At 63.5% G+C, this 18,682-nt stretch overlaps 1 protein-coding gene across 9 annotated transcripts in view; it reads left to right on the top strand.

The window, feature by feature from the left end:
• TNS3 (tensin 3) overlaps positions 1 to 18,682 on the top strand; it is a 188,445-nt gene that overhangs the window by 112,722 nt on the left and 57,041 nt on the right. For all 9 annotated transcript variants that reach the window (XM_070059452.1, XM_070059446.1, XM_070059450.1 and 6 more), the window contains 4 exons: positions 2,166 to 2,295; positions 2,553 to 2,618; positions 3,838 to 3,942; positions 14,330 to 15,520. In XM_070059452.1, the coding sequence (XP_069915553.1) occupies positions 2,166 to 2,295; positions 2,553 to 2,618; positions 3,838 to 3,942; positions 14,330 to 15,520 (1,492 nt within the window). The remainder of the gene's footprint in view (positions 1 to 2,165; positions 2,296 to 2,552; positions 2,619 to 3,837; positions 3,943 to 14,329; positions 15,521 to 18,682) is intronic.

Genomic DNA, 18,682 nt, shown 5'->3' with positions numbered 1-18,682 from the left:
TGACGGCCCCCTGGCCGGGCTGCCGAAAGCAGGGCTGCAGCTCTGTTCGCAGTACAGGAACTCCAGGCCCCGAAGGCGGAGGCCAGCACAGTCTGGAAACATCCTGGAAACATCCTGGAGGCCCGGGCCAACCAGGTGCTGAGGTGGAACGGCTGCAGGGGACATTCCACACCTCGGCAGACGCCCCGGGCTCTGGGAAGGCTTGGCGTCACTCTGTGTCTCCGAGGGAGGCCTTGGGACCACGCCTCTGCAGTGTGGGCCGTTTTCCTGTCGGCTGTGCTGCTGGGAGCATGGGTGTGGGTGCTGAGTAATGGTGGGGTCCCCTGCAGGGCGCCAGGGCGGCCGAGGTGGGGTCCTGGTGGGGGGTGGGCCTCTGAACCGCCGTGCGGGTGGGCACTGCTGAGAACCCCAGGTTCCAGGTGGTGGGCGGCGGCATCGGTGCCTGCGAGAGCACCCAAGGGCCCGTCAGAGCCGGTGATGGGACCCGGGCACAGGGCGTCAGGCTGGAACCCGCCTCCTCCACTGCTGACGCCGCGCTGAAGACCGCCCTGGACCTGGGGAGGCACCTGTGCCCCACCTGGGCCACGGTGCTCACACAGCCTCCTGTTGTGTGCAGGGGCTGGGGTTCCCTCCCAGTCTCCCAGATTGTGGGGCTGCAGCCGGGACACAGGACAGGGCCCCGGGGGGGAGCTGTGAGGGTGGGGTGCAGCTGCAGGAGGGAGAACTCCGTGGGGGCCCCCATGTGCACCTGTCCCTGGGGACCTCCCCTGCCCACAGGTCCTCCTCCTCTGAGGAGCCCTCCTTGACTACTCCTGGTATTAGGCTGGAACTTGCTGCCGTGCCTGTGAGGGGTGGGCCGGGGCCGCCTCCTCACCTGCTGCCAGCTCCCTGAGACCTCGTTGCTCTTTTTCAAACCTTCGGTTCCCCTGACTGTGAACTTCGGGGCTGAGGCTGGCTTGGGTCAAGGCCACTTTTCCTTGTCCTTGCTGTGGTCTCTCCTGGTCACGCCCCGGTCAAGCCCACCATGAGAAGGCAGGTGGGGGCAGGTTTATGTGTACGTGGCCTGGTTGCTGGGGTGATTCTGGGGCCCAGGACCCAGAGGTGGGAGGGACGTGCTCAGAACATTCTGGAAGAACGCTGGGAGGGTGGCCCTTGGTGGAGCCCTGAGGGTGTCCGAGGCCAGCGCTGGGAGAGGGCTTCACTCCTGCCCTTTCTCCCAGTTCTCGCTGCCTGGGGCGGGCCTGGGTCTGTAGCCGCAGGCCCTCACCTGGCAGAGCTGGGACACCCTGCAGGTGTCTGACACGGCTCACGTGTTTGTCAGCCAAGACAGAGGTGAACAGGGCCTCCCGAGGGCAGGCCCCGCCTCCCTGGACGACTTCCTGGTTGCTGGCTGGTGGGACCTCACTGTTGTCCTATGCTGCTGGCCCCGCTTCTCACTGACCCGTCCAGCCCTCTGCTCTTCCAGTGAAACCAGCTGTGTGCCCACCTCCTGGGGGTGCCGGGCCCGCCGTGCACCGTGTGAGCTGAGGGCAGAGTCTGGGCCCCCTGAGAGAGAGCATCCCCACTCCCCACTGTGGCAGGGAGGCCCCAGGTGTCGGGTGGGACAGGACGCCCGGGGCTCCGCCCAACCCCTTCCGAGTGCTGCCTGCACCGCGCCCATCAGCATGGCCACCTGGGAGCCCAGAGCGCACCCCAGGGACCCAGTGGGCTCCCGGCTCCCAGGCCTGGAGGGCTCCAGCTCGCATTCCGACCCTACCAGTGTGAGGGTTTCACTCAGCACGGCAGCTGTGGGCGGCCAGGCGCGGGAACTTAACACCAGTGCCCACCTGTCTCCCTCCCGCCCAGTCTCTGCCTTCCTTCCTCTCTCCATCCCAGTTTGCGCCTGGCACCCAGCAGGTGGCGGAGAGAGGCTCCTGCTGCTCACAGAGAACTGAGGCTGGGAGAGACAGAACGGGAGGTGGCGGCCACCCCAGCCCCCTGTCCCGTGTTCCCCACACAGCACCTTGACGGGGTTGGGGGCCGGGGGCCGTGGTCCTGTGCGATCCTTGTGGCCCTGCAGCCCCCAGGGTCGCAGTCCCAGCCCAGGCAGGAGCTGCCCCACCGCCCGCCCCCCCCTGCGGAGCCCCGCCCCATGTGGCGCTCAGCGGCCGTCTGCGTCTCCCCAGGTGAAGTGCTACCACAAGAAGCAGCGCTCGGCCACGCGGGACGTCATCTTCCGGCTGCAGTTCCACACGGGGGCCGTGCAGGGCTACAGGCTCCTGTTTGGGAAGGAGGAGCTGGACGGCGCCTGCAGAGGTGAGGGGCGGCCCGGCGGCACGTGGGGGGGGGGGCCTGCGCTCTCCCGCACCTGCTTGCGTCACGGCCCCTCCCCGGGGCAGGGGACTCCATCCAGGGGAAATGACAGAGCCGCGAGCCCAGGACCGCGCTCCCTGCTTCCGTGTTTGCGCTGGGCCCGGGGCTTGGCGCCGTGCTGGGCGGGACCTGAGGACAGGGTCGGCCCGGCTCTGGGGTCCGGCAGCTCCGCGGTGCTGACACGCGGCTTCTCTTCTCAGATGACCGTTTCCCTGACTACGGAAAGGTGGAGTTGGTGTTCTCAGCATCGCCCGAGAAAATGCAAGGTGGGCCCTGGCCAGGGTGGGGTGCAGGCACAGGGGGGCCCTGGCCAGGGTGGGGTGTGGGCACAGGGGGGCACTGGCCAGGGTGGGGAGTGAGTACAGTGTGGGGTACAGTGTGGGGTGCAGGCACAGGGGGGCACTGGCCAGGGTGGGGTGTGGGCTCGGGTGGGCACTGGCCAGGGTGGGGTGTGGGTACAGGGGGGCACTGGCCAGGGTGGGGTGTGGGCTCGGGTGGGCACTGGCCAGGGTGGGGTGTGGGTACAGGGGGGCACTGGCCAGGGTGGGTGCAGGCACAGGGGGGTACTGGCCAGGGTGGGGTGTGGGCTCGGGTGGGTACAGTGTGGGGTGCAGGCACAGGTGGGCACTGGCCAAGGTGGGGTGTGGGTACAGTGTGGGGGTGCAGGCACAGGGGAGCACTGGCTGCAGGTGTGATGTGGGCACAGGTGGGTACAGTGTGGAATGCAGGCACAGGGGGGCACTGGCCAAGGTGGGGTGTGGGTACAGTGTGGGGTGCAGGCACAGGGGGGCACTGGCTGCAGGTGCGATGTGGGCACAGGTGAGCACTGGCCAAGGTGGGGTGTGAGCCCAGGAGAGCACTGGCCAAGGTGGGGTGTGGGCACAGGTGGGTACAGTGTGGAATGCAGGCACAGGGGGGCAGTGGCCCGGTGCGGTGTGGGTGGCCGCAGGTGGGCACTGGCTGAGGTGTGACGGGCACCCTGGAGTGCTGTGCGAGTTTCTCACCTCCGCGTGTGTTTTGTAATCAAATGTTTAAGCGCAGGAGGGAGGACACGTTGAGGCCCGCTGTGGCCGTCAGACCCCGGGGGCGTGGTGTCCCGGCGCTGCGTGCAGGGGATTGGTGGTCGCGTAGCCGCAGACGGCTCGGGGCAGACAAGTCCTCGTCGGTCACAGGAGTGCATTTGGGAAGAAGTCAGCCCTGTGGTCTGGGTGCTGCCACGGCTCCATCCGCAGGCCCTTCTGAGACGGATGGGAAACGGTTGCTGGCCCCGGCTCTCTGTAGATGCAGGTGGGGGCTGTGGTGTCCAGAAGCCTCCTGGGCGGGGGTTGGCTGGGGCACCCAGAGCCCGGATGCAGGCCGGTCCTGAAGCTCGAGTTGCCTCTGAAGTGACCCAGGCTCTGTCTCGCAGAAGTGGCACTCGGGCCAGCCCAGGTGGGTGGCGGTGCCGCCGTCCCGGACGCTGATGCTTCCCCCGTGCCCCGGCAGGCGCTGAGCATCTGCACAATGACCACGGAGTGACCGTGGACTACAACACCGCCGACCCGCTGATCCGCTGGGACTCCTACGAGAACCTGAGTGCAGACGGAGAAGGTGGGTGCGGGGGGTGGGGGGGGAGAGGAGGAGGAGGGGATGGGCGGGCGGAGAAGGCGCAGCTGGTGGCTGGGCGGGCGGTGCTGAGGCAGGGGTCCCCGTGTTTTCAGAGGCCCCGCGGCCGCGCCCTCTGTGGCTTTTGAGGGCGTTTGTTCAGGAGAATCAGGCCTGGAGAACTCGGGGCAGGCTTTTTACAGAAGCCCTGACTGAGGGGGCCATGCCGATGAGGAGGCCCACGGGGCCCAGCGTGGCTGAGCACGACAGGACCCCCGTTTCCTTGTGTTGGGGGCGCTCTAACGCTTGTCTACTAGCAGTGTGAAAAACTTAATTTTATTTATTTATTGAGAGGCCGGCAGGAGACAGGCAGAGAGCTCTTCGAAGCCACCGATTCTCTCTTCAAATGCCAGCAACAGTCAGGCCAGAGACGGGAACCCCGAGTTCTGTCCACGGCTCCCACGTGCACTTGGGCCGTCTTCTGCTGCCTTCCACAGCAGTTTGCGTGAACGTTGGGGGGCTGGGGGGTAGGGACCGTCTGGGGTGCACAGGTTGCCGCCTGAAGGGGCCTCCCCAAGTAGCGTGGTCCTTGTAGGAACCCGGGCGCCCAGGGGAGCCATTCCCACCAGAAGTCAGACGCTGCTGCGGGCCCTGGGCTGTCTGGGCTCCCGTGCTGTCGGCCGTGACAGTGGTCATTCTGTTTCTATCACGTGGGCTGGGGCTCTGGCTGCTGCCCGTCTGCTGGGGACTGTGACTGAGCTGGGCGTGGTGGGAGTCACACATGGAGGGTGGGACACATGGACCCTCGCTGCATCCTGTTTGCTGGCCCACAGCAGCATGTGGCTCTGCGTTTGGATCTTGCAGAACAGTGGGATGGGCGCGTGGTCACTGGTGACGGGCTGGTGGGGGGCGACGGCCAGCTCTGGGCACCGGGAACGCCTTCCTTGGCCTCTCTCAGCCCCCGACCTGAGGGTCCCCTTCCTGGCCTGATGCTGCTGTTGGCTAAGCTTCGAGTTCTGGTGTTGCCTGGCTTAGGAGCTGCTGGGGACCGGAGGCCAGTGGCTTCCTCCTGGTGAGAGACGTGCCCACCCTCTGCACGGAGCCATAATGGGGCCGGGGGGCATTGTCTCCGCAGTGGGTGGCGGTTGTCGGCGTAAGCGTGCTGGGTGGGGGCTCGGGCTGGAGGGGTCCAGCTGCGCTGTCCTCGGTGTCAGTAGCCCCTCACCTTTCTCACCCGGGGGATGGCGGGAAATGGCCTCGAGGTACCCATCGTCCTGTGTGGCTTTGCCTCAGGTCTCCAAGGCCCAGGCTCCGGGCCTCCCCTGCCTCCCAGGAGGAGGGAAGCCAGAGCGCTGGGACCCTACGGGCGCCCCCGACATCGTGGGCGTTGGGCGGGCTCTGCAAGGTGGCCGGCAGGTTTGCGCTCCCGTGGCTCTGTCTCGTGGCAGCCCCACGCAGGGCAGGCGAGGTCTTGTGTCTGTGCATCTGCCGCTCCTGCTCACCACTGATGCCTCAGCTGGTTCTCTCGCACAAGTTTGTGAAGCGGAGCTCCGCTCCCAGGAGTGCTGTCCTGTGGGCGGGCCCTCGCTGGGCTGCTGGGCGAGGCCCCGTCCCCTGTGCAGATCTCTCTTCCTCCTGTCTTTCGATAAGTATTCCTTGAAGGAACAATGCAGGGGATGAGTCACACTCACCACCTTCCCTGCTGGGCTTGGGTCCCTGGGGGGGGGGGGGGTGGCTCGGTGGAGGCTCCCTGCAGAGCAGCACAGGTAACAGAGGCCTCTACAGGCTCTCCCCTCCCGGGGCACTGGGAGCCTCCCGGGCCGTTCTGGGTGCTGTGCTGGGGGTGTGTCCCGCCCCCTTCCCTCTATATCTGCAGCCCAGCTGATTGGCAGTGACAGTGACACGGGTTCCCGTTGTGCTGGGGGACCCCGGGGCCATCAGGACAGCGCCGCCTGTTGGCCATGGGGGGAGAGCAAAGCATATGGTCAGTGGTCAGCCGAAGCCCGGGGCGGGCCGCTGGCTGAAGCCCACCTGCGCGAGCACAGGGAGGCCAGAGGCGGCCAGCGCTGGCTTCTGGGGCTCAGAGGCAGGGGTGTGCCAGAGGCATAGCGTTTCCAGCAAAGCGGGTCCCCGAGGTGTTTCCAGCAAAGCGGTCCCTGAGGTGTGCAGGCAGTGCCGGCGCTCGCCGCTCCAGGGCAAGGCACAGCTGGTCGGGGTTGGGGACTCTCACAGGAGCCCTGGCCCCGCCTCCTGCCTCCAGAGTTCAAATTTCACTAAACCTGATTCACCAGACTCCACCCTCGTGTTTACATTGCACTGGCCTGTTTGTGGGAATCTGGTGAGCCTTGCGTTGTGCGCAGCCTGGAGGAGCAGGGTCCAGAGCCCAGGGAGGGAGGCGGCAGCCCCCACCCCAGGGCGCGGCTAGAAAACGGGCCCCCCCGGTAGCATAGGGGGCTGGAAAACGGGGGCTCCCGGTGGCATAGGCGACCAGCTGCAGGGTGTTCTGAAGGAAGGTAGGCGGGGAGCATGTGCGTGCAAGTGTGGATGTGTTTGCGTGTGTGTGTGTGTGTGCGTGTGTGTGTATGCATGTAGCTCCTGGGCGCCCACAGCTTCTCTGTGCCTGTGTGCGACTCGCCAGCATTTGGAGGGTGGGCGACGATGCTGGCCGGCAGCCACGGGGGTGGAGTCGCGGGGCAGTGAGCGGAGCTGCCGCTGCAGCCTGGTGTAGGCGCCCCGATGCGCTTGCAAAGCTGGAGGAGGCTGGTGGTCGGCCTCCCTGGGGGTGGGGGGAGTCCAGGGTTGGTCCTGCATGTGGCATGGGTCCGCCCTGGAGCTGGCGGCTTGGGTGGCATGTGAGGGAGGCCAGGGGACCTCCTGTTTGCCTAGGCTGTGACTGAGGGTCAGGAGGCGGCCAGCACAGGCGCCAGAGTGCCCTAGCCGGCTTTGCTGTGTGTGCTGCTGGCCGGGTGCGGTGGCTGTGTGCGGGAACCGCCTGTCACAGCCCCGCCGGGAACCCCAGCACATTCCAGAGCCTCGCCCAGGAGCCCTGGGGAGGGCCTGGAATCCAGCCCTCAGAGGGCGGGCGGCCGTGGCTGCGCGGGCGGGCCTCCTTGGAAGGGCGGCTCCGGCCCTTGCTCCTGTTATTTGTTTCTCTGAGAATGTGCAGCCTGCGTGTTTGGGGAGGGTGAGCACAGAGCTCAGCTGTGTACCCTGGAGCGGGGTTTTCCAGGGTCCTCTCCGGCTGGCCTTGCAAGGTGTTCTGTGCGCTACCTGCCGGTGTCCTGCCCGCCTTCTGGCTGAGGCTCCCGGGGCTGCTGGGGGCCCTGGAGCTGCAGCTGCACTAGGAGCCGGCTGGGCGGAGCTGCCCAGGGAGAGAAGTGAGGCTGCCTTCTCCACCGTGAAGTTTGTTCCCATCTTGGTTCTCAGTGTTGAAAAGAGAAAGAGGACGAGGCCACATCTCATCCCAGAGCCGCGGTGCCTTTGGGTTTGTAGGTTGAGGTCCGGTGTGGGCATCAGTTTTGTTTGTTTATTTTCGTCTACTTGGGGGGTTCCATCCACTGGTTCACTCCCTAAATGCCTGGAATGCCAGGGCTGGACCCGGCCCAAGCCAAGATCCCGGAACTCCTTCCAGGACCCGCATGTGGGTGGCAGGGGCTCAGACACGTGAGGCATCATCTGCTGCCTCCCAGGGTGCGTTAGGGAGCTGAATCGGAAGAGAGGTTCTGGGGTGTGGACCCCGGCACCCCGAAAGGCAGCGTCACCTGCTGCACCGTGACGCTGTGTGTGCTCATCACTGGTTAGCGGTTGGAGTTCTCTGCAGTGGGAACAACACAACACAGACCAGGGAAATCTTCAGTAAGCACAGAGGCAGTAAGAGCAAACCTTGTTTCATCGAGAAGCGATGAAGACTTCTGTGCGTGGGGGTGGGCCCATCTGCAGTGCACACAGCTCGTGGGTCCGGGCTGCACGGTGTGGAGCGGCCAGAGGCCTCCCCGGTGCTGGCTGGAACGCGCAGGAACAGGGTGCCTGGATTTCAGCCCGGCTCCTGGTGCAGCTGCAGCTCCAGGGCGCCCTGGGACACCCTGTCCCCTTAAGAAGTAGCCTCGAGGCTCAGGCAGCACCTGCAGCCCTGGGGACCCCACCAGAGTCTCTGCACCTGCCCATTTCAGCGTCAGTGCTGGGGGCTGACTGCCACTTGCAAAGCCCGCACAGCCCTGTCCCATGCTCTCCTGCTCAGCCCTGCAGGGCTGGGACGGACACCTCCACGTGCAGGGGCTGAAATCCAGGGGCCCTGTTCCTGCGTGTTCCAGCCAGCACCGGGGAGGCCTCTGGCCGCTCCACACCGTGCAGCCCGGCCCCACGAGCTGTGTGCACTGCAGATAGGCAGGTCCAGCGCCCGCACTACCATCCAGTGCAGGGGGGAGGGGCTCACTCAGCAGCGTTCAGAGAAGCGGCTTCTGCACGTGTAGAACGCAGCTCAGACCAGATCTCCCCTGCCCCCCGTGCTGGCAGCCGGAAAGCTGAAGCCTGTCTCTGGACCTTGCCCATTGTCCTCAAACCCCACACCCCAGATTCAACCAGCCGCGGGTCAGAAGTGCTCAGACCCCGACTGCACCTGTGCTGGCACACAGACGCCTGTCACTGTGGACGGTGCAGAGTGACACCAGTTTATGTGGCTGTGATGTCACATGGCTGATTCGTTGTCTGGAGGTGACTCAGTGCACAGGAGGACACCGGGCCCTTTGATGTGAGCATCTGTGGGGTGTGGTCCCTGCGGGGGTCCTGGACAGGTCCCTAGGGTGACTAGTATTCGAGAGGAAGGGGTGGGTGAGAGACCCCACGAAACCTTCCAGAACCTGTCTCCTTTCAATTCCAACCTCCACCCCCACCCCCACCTCGCAAGGCCCTGGGACTTCCACAGCTCCCCGGGCTCCCTAGACACAGCTGCGTCTCTAAGCCCTGCAGACGCCTCCCTCCAGCCCTCGGGATGGCGGGGACCCCAGCCAGAGCCTGTGCCTAGGACATAGGTGGGCGCGTCAGTTCTCTGGTCTGGTTGCAGACGGTGACTTTGGGCGCGTCAGTTCTCTGGTCTGGTTGCAGACGGTGACTTTGAGCTTCACCTTTGCCAGCCAGAGCCGTATCATCGGGGCGGTCTCCATGCTGGAAGGCGTCCTCTGAGGCTGGGCAGGCCGTGGGTTTCCCTGGAGAGGCTGGCCGGCTGCCACGTGCCGTCCCTGCCCCCACTGCCCATTAGGATTCTGGTTACTGTCTCTTCTTGCTGCTCTTGTCCTGTGCGTTTTGCACTGGGTCTTGGAAGCAAAGCTACAATAGGAAGCGTTTTGCTGCCGTAGCGCTGTGCGTCGCTCAAGGTCACCCCGAGAGGGTAGACACGCTCAGGTGAGCAGAACAAGGAGCCCCTACGCGGGTGGCAGGTGGGCGAACGAGAAATGGGGAACGGTACAGGACCATTTGTTATGCACCTGCTGTTTGCCAAGGCTGCCTGCTTCGTCCTTGTCCGCTGCTTCTGAGTGCACTGTGGCCGGGTGGTGTGCCAGTGCCACGGCTCTCTCTCCTGCTCCCTGCTCCCTGGGCACGTGGAGCTGACTTTGGAGACGCGGCTTTCTTCCTCCTTGCTTCCAGAGCCCTGAGGTCAGGTGACGTCAGGTACTTTTCTGCTTCTGTTCTGAGTCCTTTGAAGACCAGCCAGGTGAGGGGACCAGGGCCAGCCCTCCTCCCGGCTCACCTGCGCAGCCTGACCTGGCTGTGTTGTCTCTAAGAGGTGGTTTGGATGTCCAGGAGTGGGGACTTCAGCCCTTGTTGGCGGCTGCTTGTGTGTTTGGTTTCTGTTGATCGTGTTTAGTTTATTTGTTTTGCCTGCTAAGGCAGCGAGCGTGTTTCCAGAGGCGCTCCCAGGTTCTGCCGTGGGAGAACAAGCCGGAACATTTTGTCTCTGTGGTACTCAGTAGCCACTGCTGGGGACACCAGAGGGGGCAGGGAAGCCTGTGCTGCTATGGGGAGTGGGGCGGCAGAGACGGCACGGTCAGTGTGCTCAGTGGGTGTGGACGAGGACCCAGCAGGGATCAGTGTGCTCAGTGGGAGGTGCTTCTGCAGCCGGCTGCCTGCTGTAGACGAGGACCCAGCAGGGAGGGGCGGTCCGGGGCGCCAGGCCGAGCGTGGCAGGTGCGTGCCTTCGTGGTCTTGGAATCACCAGGCAGGCACTGAGGCGATGAGTGCTGGGAGCGGACGCCAGCCTTGTCCAGGTGGGGGTGGCTTGTGCAGTGGCTGTGGTGCCATTGTTCAGTCCGTGGGCTGAGCACTCCACACGCACATGCTCTGGTTCTCAGAATGTCACGGAAAGACAGGAGTTAAGTAGCACGTTCTGTAAATGGAGAGCCAGGGTCCAGATCGTCCAGCTGTGACCGGGAACACACCGGCAGGACGAGAGGACGTCTCGGTCATCCGACTCGAGTGGGAGTCCCTCTTGCACAGTGTGGCTCTGTGGCAGGAAACGTGAGGGCCTGCTCCCCTCTGCTCCCCTCCGCCCCCCTTTGCCCTGCGCCACACGGGATCACAGATGCAGGCGTCCGGCGGCCTCCCTGAGCCCCGTACCTGTGGGAGGATCCGTGCTCCTGGGACGTCCATGAGTGTGGGCCCCTCTGTCTTGGATTTGTTTCTTACTATTGTCCTGTAGCTTTCATATTCATTGCCTTTTTTTTTTTTTTAAGATTTGTTTATTTATTTGAAAGACAGAGTTAGAAAGAAAGTTCACTCCCCAAATGGTTGCAATCGCTGGAGCTGAGCCAATCCATAGCCAGGAGCCAGGAGCTTCTTCTGGGCCTCTCACACAGGTGCAGGGGCCCAAGCACTTGGGCCATCTGCTGCTGCTTTCCCAGGCCACATCTGGATTGGAAGTGGAGAAGCTGGGACTCGAACCTGCGCCCAGATAGAATAATGGCACTGCAGGCAGTGGCTTTACCCGCTACGCCACAGCGCCAACCACTCATTTGGGTTTTGGTCACTGAGTCGCTTGTTTCAGTTCAGACTGAAGAAGGCTCTGGGGGCCACCAGGGCAGCCTCAGTGGTGGGAAACCTGCTGCCGCCATGGCAGACTGGTGCTCTGGCCATGTGGCCTGGTGGGCAGTGCGGCCCGGGGGTCAGTGCAGCCTGGGGTCCAGAGCGGCCCGGGGGTCAGTGCTCTGACCTCCCACCCAGCACGCTCCCTGGCAGTAGGGTCACTCTGTTTGTAACAGAGCAGAGACCCCTCTTCAGTGTCTCTCCATCCTCCTCCTCCCCCTACATCCTCTCCTCATCTGCCCCATAGCAGGACTGACAGCCCTGTCTCCTGTTAGTTTGCTGTTGCTTAGCAACAGAAGGTCCCGAACAGGAGTGGACTTCAGCGGGAGTTTGCTCAGACGTTGCGTGCTCTGTGGGTGCAGTGTCAGGTCCCCTGTGGTATGGGACCACTCGTGGCTTTCAAAGGTAAAGGCCAGGGTGAGCACAGGGGTCAGTAGAGCCCCGAGGGCAAGTCCAGCTGAGCTGGGATTCGTATCTGGGGTCCCTGGGATGCCGGAGCTGCTGAGAGAGGCCCTTCTCTGGCACAGCCCCCACAGTCGGCCCCTGGCCCCCCGCCAGCTGCTGGGTGTGCACAGGGCCTTTGCAGGTGCCCTGTTCAACTTGCAGGGTACACAAAGTGCTCTCGGCGTCCGCTGGGTCTGAAGCCTGGCCTGGGGTCACTCGTGGATCAGAGCCATGTGACTTTGCGGCCACCTCCCCCTGGGCGGGGCCGCTGGCAGCCTCAGTGGACTGGAGTGGGGCAGCAGAGCACCCGTGCTTCCGGGTTCTGGGCCCACACTGCCTCCTGCAGCACAAGGCGTGCATTGTCCTCAAGCCCTTGTAGCAAACAAGCAACGGCCCCCTCGGGGTCTGGCGTGAGGCTGGACCGAGCAAGGGGTTGAAAAGGCGTGTCCGCTTGCCCTGTCTTAGGTGTTCAGTGGACAACAGGCTTCAGGACTGGCCAGGGCCGGTCCTGACAGGACTTCCCGCAGCCCCACTTCCTGGCGCAGCTGGAACAGAATGGAAGCCTGGGGCACTCGGTGCAGCACGGGGAGCTTCTGGGGCCCTGCCCCGCAGCCTGGACCCTGAGCACGGCAGGACGTTCCGTCTGCAGCCTGGGACCCTCGCTCGGGGCAGGGCCAGGTCCCGAGCCTGCTGGGAGGCGTGCCCCAGACAGCTGGACTGTTGTGGAATGCCAGCAATTTCACAGGCCAGGCAGCAGGGAGGGGGAGGCCAGCTCCGCCCACGCAGGGGGCTCCTGCTGGGACACGCCCTCTGTGGCTGGGCTCCCAGTCCCTGGATGCCACAGCCGCGCTGTCATCAGTAACAGCGGACGGTCAGCTCCTCCTGCCCACAGCGAGGCACTGGATTGGGTTCTCCTGTCATTCCCCACGGCCACACGGGTCAGCCTGAAGGGGTGTGTGGTCCTGACACCTCATCGGGCCCCTGTGGGACCCCAGGATGCTGTGCTAAGCAGGTGGCCGGGGTCCGCTCTCGCACTTCCCTTGCGCTGTGTTCTGGCCGCGGATGGGGTGGTCTTGAGAGGGCGGCACGCAGTGTGTCTCGGGAGAGCAGTTTGCTGGGGGTTGGCGCGCTGAGCTGGGCTCATGTCCACAGTAATGAGGACCTGAGCGGCCGGCAGCGGGAGTCCCACTGGGAGAGGTCCCAGAGCTTTTCTCTCGGGCAGTGTCGGCGAGGAACGGTGGGTGCGATTCGCACCTGAGGACGATGGGTGTTTGCGTTTTTTCTGCTGGTGTTCACTCTGCTGCGATGAACACAGGGGGTGGGTAGGTAGATGATACACAGAGATAGATAGGTGTGTACACATGCATGCAGACACATACTACATGTACATAGGTGCACACAGATACGTGTAGGTGCACACACAGATACACACATGCATATAGATACATACATGCATGTAGATAGATACACACAGTGCCCGAATGCAGATAACACATACATGCATGTAGGTGCATGCATATACATGCATAGATGCATGTATCTATGTACACACAGATAGTACATACATGTAGGTGCACACAGATGCACGTGTCCATCCATACATGCATGTAGACCTGCATGCATATGCACACGTGTAGGCAGATGCACATATACATAGATAGATAGACAGATGTGTGCGTGCAGATACAGATACATAGGTGCATGCACAGAGATGCACGCATGTAGAGTGTGCATACACATACTACACACATGCACGTGTACAGAGATGCATGCATGCACACATAAATACACATGCAAGTAGATACATGGATAATACATGGAGCATGAACATGAAGGTTCACACATGTAGACAGATGAATGTGTACACACATGCCGTGTGTAGATAGATGCATGCATACATGTAGATACATGAATACATGGGTAGATGCATACACGTGCATACATACAGATAGAATTGACAGGATACATAGGATAGATACATCTGTACATGTAGATAATAAATGGATACGTGCTTATATACAAACATAGAACTGATAGGCTAGATACATACGTATACATAGATGTACACTATGTACACACATACTTAGAAGAGACAAGATAGGTACATGTGTACATGTAGATAATGTATACATACTTAATACCTACAGATGAATTAGCTAGGGTTGATGAATGGATAGGACAGACAGGGAGGGAGGGCGTGGGAACCCAGCAGAGCTACCATCCTACTGCCGTGTGCTGCTCCCAAGGGCCCGTGCAGCTGCCCTGTCCCCACGCTGACCACCTCTTCCCCTCCCCGACGAGTGCCCTGTCTGTCCCCACACTGACCGCCCCTCCCCCTCCCCCTCAAGTGCCCTGCCCCATGCTGACCGCCCCTCCCCCTCCCCCTCGAGTGCCCTGCCCCCACGCTGACCGCTCCCTCCCCCTCCCCCACAAGTGCCCTGCCCCATGCTGACCACCTCTCCCCCTCCCCCTCGAGTGCCCTGTCCCCACGCTGACCGCCTCTCCCCTCCCCATGAGTGCCCTGTCTGTCCCCACACTGACCCCCTCTCCCCCTCCCCCACGAGTGCCCTGTCTGTCCCCACACTGACCACCTCTTCCCCTCCCCATGAGTGCCCTGTCTGTCCCCACACTGACCACCTCTTCCCCTCCCCGACGAGTGCCCTGTCTGTCCCCACACTGACCCCCTCTCCCCCTCCCCCACAAGTGCCCTGCCCCATGCTGACCACCTCTTCCCCTCCCCCACGAGTGCCCTGTCTGTCCCCACACTGACTCCCTCTCCCCCTCCCCCATGAGTGCCCTGCCCCATGCTGACCGCCCCTCCCCCTCCCCCTCGAGTGCCCTGCCCCCACGCTGACCGCCTCTCCCCTCCCCACAGTGTTGCACACGCACGGCCCCGTGGATGGCAGCCTCTATGCCAAGGTGAGGAAGAAGAGCACCTCCGACCCCGGCATCCCCAGCGGCCCCCAGACGGGACCAGCCGCTGGCAGCCCGGAGCACGGCGAGCACACACTGTCGGTCAGCAGCGACTCGGGCCATTCTACCGCCTCGGTCCGGACCGACAGGACGGAGGAGCGGCCGGCCCCGGGCGGCAGGAGGGGCCTGAGCCCCCAGGAGAAGGCGGAGTTGGACCAGCTTCTCCGCGGCTTCGGCCTGCAGGAGTCGGGGCCTGCCCTCAAAGACATGGCCGACGCGCACAGCCAGGGCAGCGGGACGCGGCTGGTGGTGCCGGCCCAGGTCCACGTGAACGGGGACGCCGCGCTGAAGGAGACCGACATCCTGGACGACGAGATGCCACACCATGACCTGCACAGCGTGGATAGCCTGGGCACCCTGTCCTCCTCGGAGGGGCCGCCGGCCCCCCTGGGCCCCTTCCCCTGCCACAAAAGCAGCCAGAACTCCCTCCTGTCCGATGGCTTCGGCAGCCACGTGGGCGAGGAGCCGCTGTGTGCGCTGACCCCGGAGCTGGGCCTCGGCGTGGATGGCCTCTACGAGCGGGAGCGGACGTTCGGGGGCCGGGAGCCCAGGCAGCCGCCGCCGCCTCTGTGGAAGCCCTCGGTGTCGGCGCAGACGCAGGCCTACGGACCTGACGGCTACTCCACGCAGACCTGGGTGCGCCAGCAACAGATGGTGGCCGCCCATCACTATGGCCTTGCGCCCGCCGGGGAGGCCAGGCTCGTGGGCCGCGGCACTGCAGACAGCCCCAGCCTTATCCAGGCACAGCCCAGTGTCCAGGTCTCCCCCAGCCGCACGGCCAGCAGCCGGGTGACCGCCCAGAGGGGCACTGGCACTGGACTGTGTGCACGCGACTCCCAGCTGCCGACACCCAGGAGTGCAGGGGACAGGGTCGTGAATGGAGCTGGCCAGGAGCTGGGTGCAGGCCCCTCCCCGGGCTCCCCGACCCTGGACATCGACCAGTCCATCGAGCAGCTCAACAGGCTGATCCTGGAGCTGGACCCCACCTTCGAGCCCATCCCTACCCACATGAACGCCCTGGGCGGCCCGGCCAGCGGCCCCGTGTACGTGGACGGCGTGGGAAGTGCGCTCCGGGCTGGCGGCAGGCTGCAAGGTGAGACAGACACGCTGTCTCGCTGAGTGTGAGACCCCCTGAGGGGGACATTTCCCTCGTGGTTTCTGCCATTAGGGTTTCAGACCCGGGAATCTGAGAGCACTGTGGGGGGTCCCAAGGGTCCCCAGTGTCAGGCCGGGAGGGAGGGGCGAGTCCGGGAAAAGCCTTCCTCAGGGTGGGTGCGTGACAGGGATCAGGCCCGGCCCACCAAGGGGCCAGCCGAGTGCACACATCACATGTGGAGGTCTTGGCCAGGCAAGACCAGGAGCCGGCCCAGCACCGGCTGTCTGGGCGGTTGTGGGCGGGTCCCTGACTCCTCTGAGTTTCCACATCTGAGGGTGGGTTAGTGGGGCAAGCAGACGCGCCGTGGGTGAGTGCCAGTGTCCTGGGGGCTGACGGGAAGAATGGAGAGGGCAGCAGGGCCCCTGAGACAGCCTCATGGGGGCAGGGATGGGGGTAAGCGTTGGTGTTTAAAATGCCCGGATCACACCCACAGCTGCAGGTTGGCCACGTGGTGTGGGAGACCATTCATGGAGGCGACAGCTCTGGCAGAGGCCTGGGGGGCATTGCCAGGGTGGGGAGGGTCCTGCAGGTGAGAGGCGTTCCTGAGAGCAGAGGCCAGGGCGGGCAGAGGTGGGAGCGTGGGAGCCGAGGGGGGGACTCACTGGGGGAAGCAGGCTCGGGTGTGGGGCCGAGTTCAGCTGTGGTCCAGAGCCGTGAGCCTGGAACAGTGGGGTGTCGGGTTCTGGAGTCATGTGCGCTCTGCAAAGTGGGCGGGGCTAGCTGACCACAGGGCAGCGGGTGGGCGCTGCAGGCTCGGGTTAGCATGCTGTGGCCGTGTGTTCCAGCTGAGCCCTCCAAGGCCGCTCCTGTGTTTCACCCTCAGATTGGCTAATTATGAAACAACCTGATGGGCTCATTTTGAGAACCAGAATTTCGCTTTTGCTTTTGGACCTTCCTCAGTTCTTTTCCTCATAAGAGAACTGCAGTTTTGAAACGCGAAGACTTCGTATTAGCAGCAGCCGGGAACGTTGGGTGCACGTTTGGTCATCGGCATGCAGGTTGCGGGTCTTTGTTCCTCCCTCTAGGTCTGTCGGGGCTCTCGGGCCGTCTGCCCGTTGTTTCCGTGCTGTGAGAACTGCAGAGGTCAGACGTGGGTGTGAGCACGCGGGATTCCAGTCCACGGAGACCCATGTGCAGTTCAGAAAGGCCCAGCTCATTGGGAGACCTGCAGCTGGGAGCCATCCGGTGGACGCTGACGGGACAGCCGAGCACCGGGGCCCGGCAGAACAAGGCGATCCCTCCCTTGGAGCCGGCCCGCCCCAGCGCCCCGTGGGCAGGAGCACGCCTCACACCGCTGTTGGCGTAAAGGGGCCGGACAGGGTTCAGTGGCCTGCGAGCAGCCTGCACGGCCGGCTCTTGGATCTCAGAACAGGGCCTCTCGTCTCCATAGCGACCCCAGCAAAGAACATTGATGTTGTAGGGCTCAGCCCATTTGACGAGTGGGGCGGGGAAGTCCCCCCTCCCTGCAAGTGCAGGCAACGCCGGAGCCCTTTTGATCCAGAAATCTAAAATTTGTTTTTATTTTTATGTGCTTCAAATTCAAGGCAGAGTTAGGGATCTTCCACCTGCTGGTTCACTCCCTAAATGGCCGCAGTGGCTGGGACTGGGCCAGGACAAAGCCAGCAGCCAGGAGCTTCATCTCGGTCTCCCACATGGGTGTAGGGCCCAAGCACTTGGTCATCTTCCACAGCTTTTTCCAGGCCATTAGCAGGGAGCTGGCTCTGAAGTGGAACAGCCGGGACTTGAACCCGTGCCCATATAGAATGCTGGCATTGCAGGTGGCGGCTTAACCTGCTACGCCACAATACTGGCCCAGGAATCTAAATTTCTCGAGTGGAAGGGGCTGGCCTAGAAAGCAACAGAAAGGGAAAATCAGGACGAGCCCACAGGGAACCTCATCAGGGCCCGCTGGCCGACTCAGAAGGCCTGGGGGTGCTCCATTTCCACCGCTGGCCTGCAGGAGGCAGTCAGGGTGCCAAGTTGGGGTCCCGTGCGTGCACCCCCAGTTCCATTGTGCTGACTGGGAAGGGACCCAGCAAGGCCAGCACACTGTGATGTGCCCAGGACAGTGCCATCACCGTGTCCACCTGCATGTTGACGGGCGGCCATGCCTGGCCGGAGCCCGCCTGAGTCTCCCTCACGCGGGAGGACAGCAGGGTTGGAAGTCTCCAGAGCGCCCGGCCTTCTCCAGGAGGGACCCCCGCTGGCCAGCCGTCCCCACCCGGATGCCGACGGGCGCTCAGCTTTGGTTCTGCTAAGACTTCGGCATCCCGAAGTCACTGAAGCCCGCCACCATGTGCAGGCCGTGTCCTGAACGTGGAGGGGGCCAGGAGTTGGGTTGGGGGTTGGGCATGGTATTGCCCAGGTCCTCCTGGACCCGGCGGTGTGTCCTGCAGAGCTGGGCAGCTCGGTGTCACACCAGCAGGCCCCTCAGATCTGGTTCTTGGTGGGAAGGCAGTTCCACGTGGAGGTTGAACATTTCCTGAGAGTCTCTCGCGGTTCAGCACCGTAACGCAACGGTGATCTTGGAGGGGACGGTGGGGAGGACGGAGATGGAGGTGACGGTGATGGTTTTCTTCAGGGTGATTGATTGATTTGAGAGAGAGAGAGAGAGGGGAGACAGAGATCTCCCATCTGCTGGTTCACTGGAGATGGCTGCGACAGCTGGGAGCCAGAAACTCCATCTGGGTCTCCCACACGAGTGCAGGGCCCAAGCGCTTGGGGCATCTCCCACTGCTGTCCCAGGCTATTAGCTGGGAGCTGGACTGGAAGTGGAGCAGCTGGGATTTGAACCAGCGCCCGTATGGGATGCCGGCACTGCAGCACAGCACTGCCCAGGTGGTGATGTCGGAGCTGCCCCCCTGGGGCCTGTGCTATGCTGGGATGTGGGCAGAGCTCCTGTCTGTCGGATCCTGCATCCCGTGGCCACGCCCTTGTTCCACTCAAGGGGTGTTCGGCCAGCCAGAAAACCCAGCCAGCAGAGCCCAGGAGTTACCCTGTTTCCTTCCTGGTGTGCAGTGAGACCCCAGAAAGCATCCGGGCATGCACGGGCAGCAGTGTGGAGGGCACCTAGGGACCTTCTGAAGAGGCGGCCAGGTG

This window comes from Oryctolagus cuniculus, chromosome 16, assembly GCF_964237555.1.
Source record: "Oryctolagus cuniculus chromosome 16, mOryCun1.1, whole genome shotgun sequence".
Classification (NCBI taxonomy): Eukaryota; Metazoa; Chordata; class Mammalia; order Lagomorpha; family Leporidae; genus Oryctolagus; species Oryctolagus cuniculus.
The sequence above is the reverse complement of the archived record's forward strand: the minus strand, read 5'-3'. Positions and strand labels throughout refer to the sequence as shown.